Below are 17,554 nucleotides of genomic sequence, written 5' to 3' on the forward strand. Positions count from 1 at the left end.
TGAATTCCCAGGGTGAGTAATTGCTTAGCTCCTTGGGGTCACCATAAATCACACTTAATTTAGGATAGTTTAAGCCATGTGTTCTATACTGGCAAGAGGACAGCACATGTAAAGGCAGTGCCACTGTAATACATGCTGTATTTTATTGTATCCTTTGCACATAATTGGCTATTAAAATTGTTAATGTTATAGTTAAAATTCGAAGATGAACCACATTTGGATGGAATTAAGCCAGGAGTTCATAATGCACATCTAAAATTTATGCTGTGCTAGGACAGCATTTTTCAGCAATCACTGAGATCATTAAATGTTTTTATCCTGAGTATCATTACATTTTTATTATATGTCTCCCAACCACCCCTCACTACAGCTTGGTGCTAAATATTTCCAGAGGGACAGAGCAGTTCCTGAACTCTATTACCTCAGAGGCAATCTTCTTCCTTACAAAAAAATATATATGTCAAGGGTTCTTATTTTGATATTTTAAAACAAGCATCAATGCCTGAAATTTAGGCATTCATGTTAGTACATTTCAGCTGGACAGAGCTGAGAAAAATTTACATTTTAGCCATTAAGACTGGACTGTTTGTGGAATTATGAGGACTTAGCAACTCTGCCAATTAGCTAGATGAATTCTTGATCCTAGACATACAAGATGTAATCCAGTTGAACTGAAGTGCATAGTTAAATAACTAAATTTCGTTGAATTCAAGATAATAAATCCAATTATTTACACTGCAACAAACTTCCAAGTAAGAGTGTTCAGGATCAGAGTCTTAAACAGCAACAGACTTACTTATACGTAAGTTTTGGGATAAAATCTTTGGGATAAAACAGTTTTGGGATAAAATCTGAGATGCACTTAATCACTTGGAAGTAAGAGCCACTGAAATTAACAGGACACAATTCCAAGAAAGAAGGTTAGTCAGTTTGTACCAAGATAGCAATTCTCTCATTATATTCCCATTTGCCAATGAAGACAGAAGCTTCCTCTTCTTTCTAAATTCCTCTTGCATGAATGGAAGGAGCTTCTGTTTATGCATGTGGGGTTGTGATTTTCACCAATCCCCACTGCAGCCACCTGCGCTGCTTGCCATCCAGAGGGGTCCCTAACCCGCAAAGGAGATTTCAGGGCCCAGGGGCCTGCAGAGGCAAGCAGGGGATGGAAAAGCCCCAGTCCTCCAAATGAACCCCATTCACTCGGTGGAATGGAAGTTAGGGTCCAGGTCAGAATTCTCCACAAAAATTCTGAACAAAGACTCCAAATGACTGATCATATCATTCTGTCTCATACAGATACATCTTGCTGTGAATATTATCCTTGCAGATTTCAGGAAAGGATATAGTTGTATTTCTGAAAACCCAAAGAGAACACTTTGAACAATGGATGACTTAATTACTGGTCGTTTCTTGATATTTCTTATCAGACCATTATTGTTCTGAAAAAGAATAATTTCCAAAATATAATACTACCAATAGAATCTCTGGAGTAGTCTGAAAGCAAAGTGCAGAAATCGCTTAGCTGTTTCACACTGGCAGTAAGGGCAGCTAAAGTCTGAAAACTTGTGTACGTCACTGGCACTATCCATTACATACCAGTGACTGACACTTGCACAACCAGATTTCACACAGAATTCCAAATAGCAAGGCCCTTGTAAGCTGGAGAAAGAACCACATGCTTCCAGCAATAATAAATAAGCGAGTGCCAGGAAGATGCAATATTCCTCAAACAGAAGCATTTTGACTGAGGGAAAACACCTGGATCTTGTGAAACAAATGAGCAAAAAATGAGCAACATTTTGTGCTATAAACTGATGAAATGGAAAGTTCCTGTTATTTTTGCCTCTTTCCTGAAAAGGGAGGATTACATCTCTGAGCCCTAGATGGACCAATGATTTGAATCAGAACAGAAGCTCCCAACCTGTGGTCCTCCAAAGGTTGCTGAACTGTAACTACAACAATAAATCGTGGTTGGGGCTGACAGAAGTTGTAGTTCAGCAACATCTGGAAGACACACAGGTTGGAAACCCCTGATCTAACTTAGTATAAGGATGTTCTGAGGAATCTCTTCTCTAAAATCTTCATGCTCCAATTAGTTATTTTTCAGCTCCCATCTGCACTCCAGTGTTCAGAGGCAGGCCAAAGAAATTTCAGGCACAACGCAGAGGCACCTTTAAACTGAAGTTCAAATCCATGTTCAGTTGTGAAATTCAGTGGATTCATTCATTCAATTTATATACCTTCCTTCCTGAAGTGGCTCAGGGCAGTTTACATTAAAATCACCTTGATCCAGCCTAGCCTCTTCACTGGGCTGAAGTGAGACTAAACTCAGGGGCAGAGCCATCATCGTGCAAGCAGGTTCAAATAACCCAGGCCACCAATGGAAAGTGCTGCCGAAGGCCACAGGGCGGCATGGCTTGGGCTCTGGAAGAGCCCCGAGTGAACTCCCTCCACTCATGCCCAGGCTCCAGAGAGCCCCGAGTGAGCTCTTCCCTGTCCTTTTCAGGCAGCATTTGCTGCCTGACAGCCTTTTATTTCCTTTTCTCTCCCTCCAGTGAGGGAGAGAAAGGGAAATAGATGTTGACAGGCAGCAAATGCTGCCTTAAATGACAGGGGAGAGCTCACTCAGGCTCGTCGGAGCTCAAGGTCATGCCCTCTTTGCATGTGACATCACGCACAAAGGGGTGTGGCTACGCGGGCAGTGGGAGTTCTCTCGGGGCTCTTCCAGAGCCTGAGCCACACCCTGTGCATGGGACATCATGTGCATGGTACGTTACTAGAGGGACCGCCGGTTGGGGCCCTACCTAGACTGCTGTTCAGCTGGCACCGTGCCTGACTAAACTACAAGTTCTGAACCCTTAAAAGAAAAGGGCAGGACACTCATCTAATCCAGAAATCCATTTATTGCTATGAATATATATCGTCATACCTTATTTCGTGACTTCTCACAGAATGCAGTGAAAATGTAGCCTGCTCTGTTCTCTTTATCAAGAGATTGCAGCATCCTTTCCATTTTAGAACTCCCAAGTTCACAAATATCTGGAGACGTTTTACCCTGGATTTTTTTTTTAAAAGCACAGTTCAACAAGATATGTAGTTTCATTGTTTTATTTTATTATTTATTTATTTATTCGATTTCTATACCACCCTTCCAAAAATGGCTCAGGGCGGTTTACACAGAGAAATAATAAATAAATCAGATGGATCCCTGTGCCCAAAGGGCTCACAATCTAAAAAGAAACATAAGATAGATACTAGCAACAGTCACTGGAAGTACTGTGCCAGGGGTGGATAGGGCCAGTTACTCTCCCCCTGCTAAATAAAGACAATCACCACATTAAAAGGTACCTCTTTGCCAAGTTAGCAAGGGTTGGCAAATATATCTTATATTTATATATCTTTGATATCTCTTATATATCTTATCTTATATATATATATATATCTCTCTTAGATATATATAAGATATATATATCTTATATATATATCTTATATATATCTTTATATATCATTATATCTTAGATTTCAACTTTGAAATTGTCATTGCTTCTCTTAGACAAAAAGAAATAGCAAGGCAGCCAGATAAACCAACTGAGGAGTCATCTCATCTTAATTTCTTATCACACGGGTTTTAGACACAGCTTTGTAGCTCTAACTTTCTACATTTTTATACTTGCCTCTCCCCTCTCTTCTTTCCACTGTCAAACTTTAGGGAACTGTGGTTTGTTTATTTTGTACTTGAAGCATCATGTAAAATGATGGCTCTTCATGAATGAGTAATAATAATATATCTAGCTTTAAGCACACAGAGCAGGGGCAGAATCACCACTGAGCAGACGGGTTCAAAGAACTTGGGCCACCACTAATTAGGGGCCACACCTGGTGCCCCTAGGGATGTGCAGAACCTGCTTGACATTCGAAGGTTCGATGTTGAGCCGGTTCAGTTCGAAGGCTCAAGGTCATACTGAACTACCCCCTGTTCGGTCCGGCCTGGAGCCAAACCCCCCCAAACTGTTTGGGGGGGTTCACAATTTTTTAAATCTTTAGCCCCTTTGGGGGGGCTTCCTCTAGGCCACGGGGGGCGTCCACGAAGGTCCCCCTCCCCCGCCAGTCTCGGTCATCACCACTGTGGCCCGTTCGGCCACTTTTTTCGGCCCAGTCAGGTCTCCTTATTTTGGCACAGTAGCCATTTTGTTTGCCACCGCGCATGCGCAAATGGCCTCTGTGAGGCCTGGCATGGCCCAGGGCCTCACAGAGGCCATTTGTGCATGCGCGGCAGCCATTTTTTTAAAAAAACAGATGACCGAGGTCAGCGGGTGAACCTTTACAGACTGCCCACCCCAAGGCCTAGAGGAAGCCTCCTGAAGGGGCTGAAGGTTAAAAAATAATTGTGAACCACCACCACCCCACCCCACCCCCAGACCGAACTGGTCTCGTCAGGTTTGAACTCGAACAGAACCGGACCAGCCAGTTCCGTGCAAACCCTACCCCAGCCACACCCCCTGCGTATTATACACGCCAAAACTGTGTGTATAAAGAAAGTTATTACACTGAGCAATAATGTACTAGCGCACAAATGCTCTGTGCCACTGGTGGAAGAAGCCAGCCGGCGGCCCGTTTGGGAGCTAAGCCACTCCCCCTGCATCTGACATCAGACGCTGTGGGCGTGGCAGGGGGCCGCCGGCAGGAGGAACATGGGCCTCCGGCTGTCTTCCTCCGCCAGTGGGACAGAGTATTTGTGCACTAGTACTTTATTGCTAAGTATAATAAATTTCTTTATACACACAATTTTCAATCTCTTGATTTGCTGATACAATCATTAGAGAGTCAAATGATAGTGTGTTTATATATATACATACACACACCTTTTAAAACTACCGCTGTGAGGCAGAATGGCGGTGGGGATGGCAGTGGAGACAGCAGCAAGAGCTACTTCCTCAGGTCCACCTTCCCCCAAAATGCCAGGTTGGGCCATTTGGGGGCATTTGGAAGGCAGGTGGCCCATGGAAGAAGCCCTCACCACCATTTCCACCACCATCGCCACCGCACCGCCGCTGCTTTAAAAGGCATTATTTTAAAAAGATTTAACTTTTCCTCACCCACCTGACCCAAAATGGAATGCTGTTTTGCTAACATGGTCAAGTATCACAAGTATCACTTCACCAAATGATACTCACTTGGATCAGTTCTGCATAGGTATATCTTCTATCTAGCTGTGGCTTCAGATACTCCATTTTGTCAGTAAACATTGTAATACGAGTCACACTGCTGCATACTGTTGCTGGCCTGGACCCACAAAGAAGACATATGTTCAAAAGATGCTTCACAATAATTGGAGACTACATCATGTTTAACAGAGGAGACAAAATAAATGGGTACATAGTTAAAAGGCTCAGATTCAGACTTGGAGTCTCAGTGCTCCAATGCATTAGTAGAGGATGTAGCCATTGAATGTCCCATCTCATTTCTTCATCACTCCCCTCACCCATCACAAATACAAATACACACACACAGAGCCACTGGTTAGAGGTTATAATTAGAGTCTTGGGGCAATGGATAGTGGGAGAGAAGGGCAGGCAACAGAATTGATAACAGAACAGAAAGAGAGCCTCAGCTCCTGCATCGTCTCTCACTGCCTTGCAGCATTAAAAAGCATAAAGCAGTGCATGATCCCCAGGCAGGCAACTTTCCAGGACATGGCAACTTTCTCTATGACTGATATGCATGTCAAAATATCAAATGAAGATGTCAACAAAAGAATATGCAGACAACATATGCAACTAAAAGGCATAGATAAATGGAGAATATACTGAAGTTCCGCCTGAAGGTGGTTTACATAAATATAATTTGTATGATTAGAAGACTGGGATAATTTTCTTATTACATTAAACAACATTTTGAATATAGTAGCATTTGTGACGATATGCTAGAATGAGATCTGGTTCCATGGGTACAACTGAAATCACTCCCCTGCTTCAGATAAGATAGGAAATAAGTCCAAAAACAGAAGATCCGAACTGATCCTCAATGAGACAGAAATCTCATTGAGGCATTTATATAACCTATTAGAATATCCAGTTTACACTGACTAGTATATGGACAATTTGTTCAAGAGTAAGAGCTGCCTTGGGAATGTCTACCAAGGTCAGAACACTTCCAAATTTTGTTTATATGCAAGTTAGATATGCATAGCACATGCTATGATTGCTTAGACATAGCTGGGGGATTCACTCATTCTTGCAATCTATGCAGTTAAAATTAAAAAGAGGCAGTCCTTAGGAATGAGACTGTCAACAGATTATTTTGATTTATTAAATTTACTCTTTGGCACCTATACACTAAGGTTGCTCATGGCAAGCCCCACCCCTGCTGCAGCCACGACTAATGAAAATGTTGGGGTGGGGCTTTCACACACAACCTGGTGGGCCCATGGAAGGCGCTTTCACCGCCATCTCTGCCACCAGCGCCCTGTCGTTGCCCATCCTCTCTGCTGCCTTGGGGCGGCAAGCAATGGCCGAGCGATGAACAGAGGCGTGAGGAAAGGCTGAGCAGCGAGGGAGGGAGGCTGAGCAAAGTCTCGGGGGCGGGGGGAGGCCGAGTGAGGGAGCCTTCTGTTGCCCCACCAAGTCTCTGGGGTGGGGAAGGCAGAGTGAGAGTGTGGGAAGGCCTCTGAACCATGGTTTAGATTATCATGAATGAGCTTCAGTAAGCCTCACACTTGAACACTTCTCCTTTCCTCTCTTTCTCTATGCCTGAGAGAGGGGAGTGAAAGCTTTTGTTTTCACTTTAAGAACAATCCAGTTTCCCATCATGTACAAATTCAGAGAACTATGGTTTGTTAGTTAACTAGAGTTAGAACAAACTAGGATATAAACTTATAATTTGATGCTGGTTTGATATACGGGCTTGTTCTCATTCTAAACAATAAACAAACCACAGTATCCCAAGTTTGTACATAACATGGAACTGCAGTTTGTCCTAAAGTGAAAGGAAAGTATTTCACTCTTATCCTCTTAAGCATAACAGAGGAGACAGCGAAGGAGATGAGTTCAAGTTTCACTACAACTCATTTATGATCACCTTAACCATAGTTTAGATTAGAGCTGCACAATTCCAGCCTTCCAGCTGTAGTTGGACACCAACTCCCATCATCGCTAACTTTTGGCCACTGTGGCTGGGAATGATGGGGGTTACAGTCTAACTACAATGTGAAAGGAAGAAGTTGTGCAGCCCTGGTTTGGATTATCATCTGAAACAGGTCAATGCCTTGCAATTCACTCTCTACACACCAGCTTTCTAGAACATCACTTCCTTTTCTCTCAAAGGTATTCACAAGAGGAGAGCAGGGTAAAGTGATAGAACAAAATGGTCTTAATAAGTGCAAGGAATTTTGTGTGCTTACCGCTGTCTGTTAATATCTGCTAAAGTGACTAAGGCATCGGGATCTTCCTTAACAGCACTTTGACTCCGTGGCATGACTGCTGATAATAGCCTGGGAGACCTCAGGGAATATGTATCCAACATAGCTGCTTTTGTTAGAGGTGATGGTGATCTGATGTCTCCTCTCTAGTGAAAAAAATAAGGGATGGGGAGAGAGAGACTTCTCAAGAAATAATTCTCATGATCCATCTACTGAACATCTACTTTTCATTGGTATCTTTCAGGTTTGGTAAATACTTTTCATTTGTAGCTATCCAAAATTATATCTATTAAAGCACCACACCAAACTAAAAAAAAATCTGTTCTTTCAACTCAGGACAATTAAAAAAACTTTTTTGTGAGGACTCTGAAAGAGTTAAGAGAAGAACTGTCAGGAACATTTGGACACTTGTGGCTCTCTGGCCATAGCCTATGCATGTTGTTATTGAAAGAACAGTTGAAACGATGACTCGATACACACATGAATGCACATCACTGATTAAAGACAATCGAATGCCTCAGTTGGCAAGTACTGCATAACTGATTTATTTATACAAACTTGATGAATACACATGTATGAACTCATCTAAGCTGAGCTACTGCTGCACTTAAGCTTATGTTTTGTTTTGTTTTTGCATTTTAAATTTTTATTGGCTTTTACAATAGCTTTACATTCAAATTACATTCATTTATTTAATTAAGTAAATATTGACTTCCCACTTACCTCTCTGCACGGTTCATGTTAACTATACATAAAAACCATTGCTATAATAATTCAGAACATAGATACTCCACATTACTACTCGATTTTACCCAACCCAACCTGCTGTTATTACTATATTTCAAACCCTGTTGAAAAGTCCATATTAGAAAAATAGTTCTTTAAGTAGAGTAGAAATGGTTCCCAATCTTCTTTGAAAGATTCCAAATTTTCATCCCTTATAAGTGCTATAAGCTATGCCATCTCAGCATATTCCAAAATTTTTATCAACCAGTCTTCTTTTGAGGGCATTTTAGTGTCTTTCCATTTCTGCGCATATACTATCCTAGCCACTGTGGTTGCATACATTAAAAATGTTAAATTTCTTCTGGAAAACTCTCCTTGGGTTATTTCCAGCAGGAAGGATTCTGGCCTCTTAGGAAATGTCATTTTAAAAATTTTCTTCAACTCATTATATATCATATCTCAAAAAGCCTTAAGCTTATGTTAGTGAATTTTATTTTATTTTATTATTTGTTATTGGCTGACATCCAGATTAATGTGTGACCTTTAGGGAGAAATTATAGGGAGACACAGCAGGCTTCAGAGGAAAGGGGAGATAAGCAAAAACTGACCTTTCCTTGCAGTGCCAGCACAGCATTAGTCTGGATGTCAGCTGCTTGCTTCAAACGGAGTTGCTCTGTTTTTGGATAGTCCCTTTCCCAACATTCATATCTTAGGAACATAGGAAGCTGCCTTATACAGAGTCAGACCATTGGTCCATTAGCTCAGTATTGTCTACACAGACCTGGCAGCAGCTTCTCCAAGACTGCAGGCAGGACTCTCTCTCAGCCGTATCTTGGAGACACTAGGGAGGGAATTGGAACCTTCTGCATGCAAGCATGCAGATGCTCTTCCCAGAATGGCCCAATCCCCTGCAGTGAATATCTTACAGGGCTCACACATGTCTCCTATTCAAATACAAACCAGGGTGGACCCCGATTAGCAAAGGGGACAATTCACGCTTGCTTCCACAAGACCAGCTTTCTGACCTTTCTTCCAATACAAGGATGTTTTAGGGCTCATTTCATAGTAAAGCTTTGCTTTTTACTTTACCCTTTGTAAATGACATTCCTGATAAAAGTGCAATTACAACAACAGCGACCATAGCAATACCTGATGGTAGGAAGATGTTATTTTTGGCATGCAAGATTTAGCTCTCAGGGGCAAGAGAGATACCATCTGTGGGAAAGGATCCACATCCATCCTTGGCTTCTGTTGCCGAGAATGCCACATTTTTAGCTTCGTACTTGCAGCCTGTGTGGCAGCTGTATGAGTGACACAAAATCTGGGACCCCTGAGAAGAGAAAGGCATACAAGACACAGTGGTCAGAAGTGGATTTTGTTATTTAATGAAGTAAAAATACTCCCTTTCCCCCCTTTGTGACTGCACTATCCTTCAGACAGTTCCTCACATCACCCCGATCGGGAAAGGTATCAGGGCATGAAGCAACCCAACAGGAAGTACTTCTTTAAAAAGAGACTTCCTGTTGCATAAGTTTAAAGCTGCCATCACAGTTTTGTACTAGCAGCAATCTCTATTTATTCCCAAAGCAATTAATAATACAAAAGTGCAACTAAATAATACATCATAAAATATAACGAGCATGGTCAGAGGACAAATGATACAGAAAACTTCCTGAAGCTAAGCAGGTATAGGTCTGGTCAGTACCTGGATGGGTGACCACCTGGGAACCCATTATACCACTTTGAGTTCTATGATGGAAGAAAGGCAGGATGAAATAAACAAAACAAAATAAAAATCAAAAATATGATAAAAGCACAAATAGCTGAGGTGAAGAAGTTACCAGACAATTTCTGAAAGCACAAAAAAGGAGTTATTAACCTCCTTCCAGAAGGATGGTGGAATATCATATGGGTCTCATGTTCCAAAATTCCAGGACTAAAATAGAAATGGGCCCATTAGGGGTGTGCATGGAACCAGCAGTGACAGTTTAGTTCAAATTCGAACCAAACTTGAACCAAACCACGAGTCTGCAAACCAGTTCCTTAGAACCAACCAGTAGTTTGGTTTGTGCTGTCAAACCAGGTCGACTCAGTTTGAGTGCCTTGCTTGTAAAGGGAAATCTGGCAAGGATTCAGGGATCCTGAATCCCCACGGTACATGGGGGGGGGGCGCCAGCAGGGCCAAGAGGAACCAGCACTGCCACAACCGGTAAGGTACCCTTTTGCCCACCCCCCAACCCCTTTTTAGGTAGGGAATCCCCCTTTGCTTGTAAAGGGGAATCCTTACTGGATTCCCCTTTACAAGCAAGGCACTTGAACCAGTCAAATCAGACCAAACCAGTTTGACCCGAACCAGGCCTGATTTGAATTGGTTCTGCACACCCCTAGGGCCCATGCCTAGTGGTCAGCCTACCATCAACATAAGATGGCATTTTCAGCAAGTCTTCAGAAGATTTTAAATCCTGGGGTGGGGGTTCACAAGGCAGAAGATGATCCTTGAAATAATCAAAATCCAGACCACTTATGATGTGTTATTTCAGGGATCATCTCCTGCCTTGTTTTGTGTGCACAAATCAAACCTTGATTTGTATGCCCAACACTTAGGGCTTTACAAATCAAAACCAGCACCTTCAACTGAGCTCAGAAACAGATTGGTAGCTAGTGCCAATGTCTCAAAGCTGGTGTAATACAAGTATGCCAGTACCTGTTGGGCCTCTAAGCTAGGGGCAGAGGCAGCTCTTTAAAAGTAAAAACAAGAACATTGCAAGATCCAATCACGTATCTTCCACATAACGTAGTTTGGCCCTATAGTATGATAGTACTACATAGTAGTTCGGCCCTATAGTACTGTGAACAATTGGACAATTAATTCAAATCCCGGCTCAGCCACAATGTTCATGGGATGATCTTGTGTAAACTACCATTTTTCAACTTTTACAGGATTCAATTAGAAATTGTTTATTTAATTATAATTCCACTAATTAGTTTTGCTTACTGCATTTTTCCTGCTAATGATGCAGCCTCCTTTCTTTTCTTCACAGTTAGGACACAGTATACAATCTAGCATTACTATTATTATTATTTTATACCATTGTCTTGAATAAGCTATTGCCACATCTACTGAGGCAGTGTTAAAAAATGACTGATTTATTTGATACAATAGCCAAACAACATTTATGGTGTTGCATGATTTATTTTACTTGTACCCATCTCAAACATTACACACTAGGACATCAGCTCTATCACTCCTAAACATTTGCATTTGTGCATCTGCAGGCAATGTCTTCATCACATCTGTACAACACATGCAAAATGTCACACACTGTAATTGTGCATCAGCACATCCACTGCTGAATTCCATCTAGCACTTAGCTGTTGTAGTCACCATAAATTTTGTAATTCCTACCCCCAGCAATATCCCAAGTACTGGTGGGGTGGGGGGAGAATTTGATCTCACTGTTGGAGATGGAGTTCCAGTGCATCGACCTTTTGCACCAACTATCCTAATGACCACTAGGGGCATTGGGAGCAGAAGTATCTAGTGAGGGTCTCCTTACCTGTCCCTGCTTGCCTCTGCTCTATGACCCCTGCTTTGACTCCTCGGGTACTTCCTGTAGTGGGTCAGTCCTCTTCCTTTCCTCCTAGAGAGAAGATGGAAACATCTCTCTCTCCCTACCTACCTATTCATTATGTAGCTGATAGATAGGACAGGTCTTTCCTATCTCAAATGTATTTCACCAATGAATCAATTTAGTTTAGACTCTACAGTGATATCCATGCATGTTACTTAAATAGCTGCAACAACTAAACTCTGCACTTTAACTGGAGCCGTAGCTTCCTTGGTGCTTTGCTAAATAATCACAAAGCCCCAACACTAACAACTTCCTATTTCATCCTCTTACCAATATAGAAGCAAAGGTTTCACTACTTCAGGTTGAATGCGTTTTAAGTTATCAATGTTCCACTGGCCTCCATCAGTTAGATCCAGTTTGAGCAAAACCTCAGAGGTGAGGAAATAATCTCCGTTGCTCACCAGGTAGATTTTCTTCATTCTATCAAGCTGTCTTGAAATAAAGGAAAACATACACAGAGAATATGCACAGACACACATGGGTTAATAATCCAGAAGTAATCCCACCAAATCAAGAAACTGTCATTTGCAAACGATATTTTCAAACTAAATTCAGTACAGTAGAAGGGCCAGCCTTAGCCCAAATAGTGCCACAGGCTAAGAGAGTCTTTGACAGCTCCCTTCATTTGTTCAGCCTCTGAATATCATATTACTGTGTTTGTAACCCCTTTCATAACAATCTACATTCATCTCTTGTCATACAGAAAAATAAATCTGTAAGCATGATCCATAGATCTTTATTCATTTTGTGCCATATATATATGCGCACATAAAAACAAAATTGTTTAATATTATAGAAGCATTTTAATTTTAAAGAATAACTGAATGCCCAGCTGTCCCCCATCCCTGCAAACCAAGTGCCTGGGTTACTTGCTTCTAAATTCAACCCTGCCCAACATAATAGTTATCAACCCAAAATAAATGTCAGGTTTTTCTGAAAAGTTAACTTGAAGACAGAGGGATTACTAAAACAAATAAATGAAGCTGTTCACACAGCCAAAAACTGGGCAGGACAAGCATCCTACCCAGGTTTAGGAGCTGTGCACGCTTCCAATGGTTGGTCATGTGGGAGCAAACAACTAGGTATGTGGAGGGAGAAGTGATTTTGTGGGAGACCGGAGCTAGGCATGACAGCCTTTCCTCCTAACTTGGTCAAATGCTGGGTGCTGATTTGTACTTGTGTGTGCAGGTGTGTGACTCATGGGGTGCTCAGCTACCATTTTGTATCTGGCTCCACCTCACTAACCTATTATTTTACGTTAATTCATGTTGATGGACCTTGAGGTTCTAGCAAAAACAAAGCACACCCCACACAACTAGAATCTGCCCATTGGGCCCCCATCCCCATTGGCCAAATCTATTTTAGAAGTTCTAGGTTAAAACCAGGAAATACCTTTTCTGCCTCTTGGGATCTTTCAGCACCTTTAGTCTTTCGATGTCCATCCAGAGCCACCAGTACCTTTCTCCCAAAGTGCCTTTGATGAACCTCTTGAACCTTTCGAATTCATTTCTACTGCCAATATCATAGGTCTTGTGATTCATGCACCAGGCAGCCCTGCTTTCAGAGCTCTCTTTTTCAGACTTCAGACTGATGCTCACTTCACTAATCTTATCTGTTATATTATCTTCAAGGGGCGGAGATTTTTGCAGGGGTGGCTCCATATAAGGTTGACTGTTTGCTATCTCATATATAAACACTCTTGTCACTCTACCAAAGTTGACGTCCTTTGGGCTGGCTTCAGGCGGCTGCCCAGTGAGAACTGTGACAGCATTTCTCAATATATATTGAGTGTAGGCTAACGAAAACTCATCTACTGTCTGGAAAGATGCAAGTTCTTCATATCTGTCAAGGTCGGCATTTTCTCCCTCCTGAGGAGCAGCATCCCAGTTCTGCCCCAAGTAAGCTCTTAACTGTGTATGTGAAGGAGTATCAGGAAGCAACACGCAATTGCCCTCATCTATGCTTCTTCTGGCTGTTGTCCCCTGAAGAATATTAGTTTTGCTTTGCCTCTTACCCTTGGGATCCCGTGCTGCATGGAAACCAGAGATTATCATTTCCCCAAAGTCATAACAAAGTATTAGTTATGAGTGGAGAAAAATGGTCTTCTCTCTCTCTCCCTCCACACCTTTTGGGGGTATAACCTGGCACATGAATATGGACAACAGAGTTGTTATGCATCACAAGGTTACTAAGAGGTTTCTGGCAGCCTGATACTGTTTGGCATGATATGGAGGTGCTGGCCTGATGTCGCTTTGGAATTATTATTATTACTAGCCGACCCCACACAGAGCATCTGTGCGGCACTTTGGGGCCGGCTGTTTCCCCCTCCCTCTTCCTCCTGCCCTCTGGCCCCACGCACTCCAGCCCTCCTCCTCTCCAGTTCCTCCTCACACACAGAGCCATGGCGGGCAGCCAAAAAGGGCCCTGCCGCTGCAGTTTTTTCTCCCTCCCGTCCGCCTGCCGCAGCTTTTCTCTCCCCGCTTCACCCTCCCCCCACTCTGCCGCTTTTCTCCTGCCCTTCTGCCGCCTTTCTCTCCCCCCCACCTGCTGCCGCTTTTCTCTCCCCGCTGCTGCTTTTCTCTCCCCGTTGCCGCTTTTCTCTCCCCCTCCTCCACCCGCCAGCTGGCCAGCCACTGCCAGCACTTTCTTCCCCCTCTCCTCCTCAGTCCACCGGAACTCTCGCAGCGTGTTGCGAGAGTTCCGCCGCCAAATCCTGGACACACACCAGCTAAGAGAATTAATTATATAGATTTTATTATTTATTTAGCATATTTCTATACCGCCCCAAAAGCAAGTTCTCTGGGTGGTTTACAGGACAATAAAAACAACCAATAAAAAGATTAACATATTTCAACAATTTAAATTTAAAGAGTTAAACTATTAAAGCACAATTAAAACAATATCTAATTAAAAGCCTGGGTGAACAAATGCGTCTTTACTGCCCTTTTAAAAGTTGTAATGTAATGTAATTAGTAATGCCTCTCTATGTGCCTGCTTTCTCCCCCTCTGCTCAGCCTAGGGAAACCACTTGCTACAAAAGGGCTGCTTCCACACAAGAGATTGGCATTCTTTTTCATCCCCTTTTACAGCACATCCCCATGATATCATTGTTAAATCATTGTGTTTTCTTGTGTGTGGTTCTCATGTTTTGTTTCTCAGGTTTGGTTTGTGATGATATTTTTTTTGCCATAAAACTCATCAGCAGCTTGAGTTCCCACCTAATCCCACCTAGGCAGTGGCTCATGGCAGCTTTCTGATGGAGAAATTTATAAAAGAAGATTATGCTGAGTGGCTAGGAAACCAGCAGCTCTCCTAAGCAAAGGAGATATGGTTCAAGTCCAGTATAATAGCTTGGCAGTCTACAGTACACTCCAGAGGGGGAAGTAGGTGGCAGTAGTAATAATATTAGGGGGAAAGATAAACAAGTGTCTTTTCTGAACAGGTCCTCAGCAGCTTGTTTAGTGTGGACAGACAAAATACTATTGGGGCTTTTTAGGAGAACTGTTCCTTTAAACTTAACAGCTCCTGTTTGCAGGTTTGCCCCATTTTATTATTTATTTATTTAACAAATTTCTATACTGCCCAAAACTTGCATGTCTGGGCAGTTCACAATAAAAACACGATCAAAACAAAATTTAAACATTAAAACAATTCAAAACTTAAAACAAGTTAAAAATATTAAAACTCTAAATCTAATTAATTAATTTTATTGCTTCCAAAGTCAGTGCAGCTGAGGGATTAGTGCTGAATTGCCCCTATTTACCTAGCTTTTGTTTCCTGCAGAGAGAGAGAGAGAGTGTGTGTGTGTGAGAGAGAGAGAGAGAGAGAGAGAAAATTACCAGATTATTTCTATTTTTCTTCCTTTTCCTCTCTGTTTTAGTAAAATAGCATTGTTTTATCACAACAGAAAGAAAAGAGAAACAACTAAAATAATCCAGTTATTTCACACACACATGCACAGGCGAGTGGGGGTGGAGGAGGACAAAAGCTGACTAAATCATGGGATATTCAAACTAATCCCTCTGCCACACTGACCTGGGAAGCAATAAAACAGCTAAACCTGCAAACCAGAGAGTTTTAATTTGCATTGGAAAGGACATCTGATGAATGGAACATACTTGCAAGTAGCCATTAGAGAAAGATCTTGGCCCTGGGAAAGGGCATTGTTGAACAATGGAGCATTATCTTAAGTGCTCTGTGAAATCTTCATTTTAATTACACTTCCAGCTAATTGCAGAAAAGCAATGCTTCATTAGCACTAAAGGAATCTTGTGTGGAAACTACCACGATGTCTTAAGTCTTCACAAGGCAACTGATGCTGTACATGGCTATACCTGGATTTTCCTACCACTCAGAAAAGTGGGGAATATGAAACATTTCCATTTCTCCATTCTTACTTCATGCTCTCTCCAGTTCTGGATGACAAAGAAGAGCTCTATACTATAAATAGCACTTACCAAATTGATTGCTGAAAAAAGCTTCATTGAGAAGGGTAGTAGAAAGACGATGCACCACATAAGGAGACATGAAATCTAAATTAAAGTATTAAATGTGAGAGTTTAAAAGCGGGGGTGACTTCATAAGACTACCTTCAAACTACTAGCATTCATCATGGAATTTTTAATCTGAAAATTATTTAAACCCTACACAGATTGCCACAAACAGCCTAAAAACAAATGCTAAAGGGCTGCCTTTGAAGAGTTCTTAGAAACTTCCGTTGGTCCCAAATATTGCTGCTATTGACCAGCCAAAAGGGAACGTCTCTTGCCAGTTCTTAAGCATCTTCACTGATTGTTGAATGGTTCAAGTATAATTCAAAGTGCTAGTGTTTATCTTTAAAGTCCTAGGCCAGGTTTAGGGAATGTGCAAACAGGGCATAAGGCTTCAGGGGGTGCCATGAGGGGGCTCCACTTAGGATACTGCATATCCTAATTCTCACACAAAATTATATTGGAATTATGTTGACCTCCATGAGAACTGTGTAGGAGGCAGCCACTGGCATGAGGCTGGCTGTAGTCAGAGGTCGAGAAGACATATTTAGGATGTATCTAGACCCACCTCCTATGCAGGGAGGGAGGATGATGCAAATTCCTGTGTGCTCCTTCACAATAAGCAGGAAAAGTGCAGAAGGCAAGCAGACTGGTTGGCTCGTTGCCTGCCTGAACGTGGTGGCTCCTTTTTGCTGGAGCCAAAAGGCCCTGAGAGGAACATGCCTGCCACTTGATTGCACAAAATTGTGAATACATATATTTTATATAAACGTTGGCTACTATATATATTCTTTATTTCATGCAATAAAGTACATGTTAAGGAGTGAAGAAATAAATCCCCTCTCCTTTAAAAAAACTGATAACACTTGTCTTTTTTCACAGGGAGCACCAATTTTAGTTTTTGCACAGAGCAACACTTAGCCTATAGCCAGACCTATTAAATGCCTCCATGGCTGAAGATCCACCGACTCCCAAATGAACCTGCCCACATGTTAAGGTGATCTGCCGAAGCCCTTCTCCAGGTGTCCCTACCTACGAAGGTGAGGCAAGTGGCAACTAAAGCCAGGACCTTTTCAGCTGTGGCACCATGCTTATTGCTCTCCTTAGGGAGGCTCACCTGGCATCAGTATGCTTGTAGCAGGGATTCCCAGGTGTTGTTGACTACAAATCCCATAATTCCCATCCAAAGGCCATTTTAGTTGAGAATGAGAGAGACTATTCTGTAGGGATGTGCACACAGAACCGCGGAGGCGCGGACCGGTGCCGGTCTCCCTTTAAGGGTAGGGGGG

General features: G+C 42.2%; 1 protein-coding gene across 2 annotated transcripts in view; it reads right to left on the minus strand.

Annotated features, from left to right (window-relative positions):
• The window catches only part of RGS22 (regulator of G protein signaling 22), a 128,649-nt gene that overhangs the window by 78,846 nt on the left and 32,249 nt on the right, over positions 1 to 17,554 (minus strand). For both annotated transcript variants that reach the window (XM_053250539.1, XM_053250540.1), the window contains exons 8-14: positions 16,233 to 16,307; positions 13,168 to 13,804; positions 12,046 to 12,207; positions 9,293 to 9,473; positions 7,400 to 7,563; positions 5,175 to 5,283; positions 2,930 to 3,055 (exon numbers count right to left, since the gene is read on the minus strand). In XM_053250539.1, the coding sequence (XP_053106514.1) occupies positions 2,930 to 3,055; positions 5,175 to 5,283; positions 7,400 to 7,563; positions 9,293 to 9,473; positions 12,046 to 12,207; positions 13,168 to 13,804; positions 16,233 to 16,307 (1,454 nt within the window). The remainder of the gene's footprint in view (positions 1 to 2,929; positions 3,056 to 5,174; positions 5,284 to 7,399; positions 7,564 to 9,292; positions 9,474 to 12,045; positions 12,208 to 13,167; positions 13,805 to 16,232; positions 16,308 to 17,554) is intronic.

Source organism: Hemicordylus capensis, chromosome 4, assembly GCF_027244095.1.
Source record: "Hemicordylus capensis ecotype Gifberg chromosome 4, rHemCap1.1.pri, whole genome shotgun sequence".
In the NCBI taxonomy this organism is placed as follows: Eukaryota; Metazoa; Chordata; class Lepidosauria; order Squamata; family Cordylidae; genus Hemicordylus; species Hemicordylus capensis.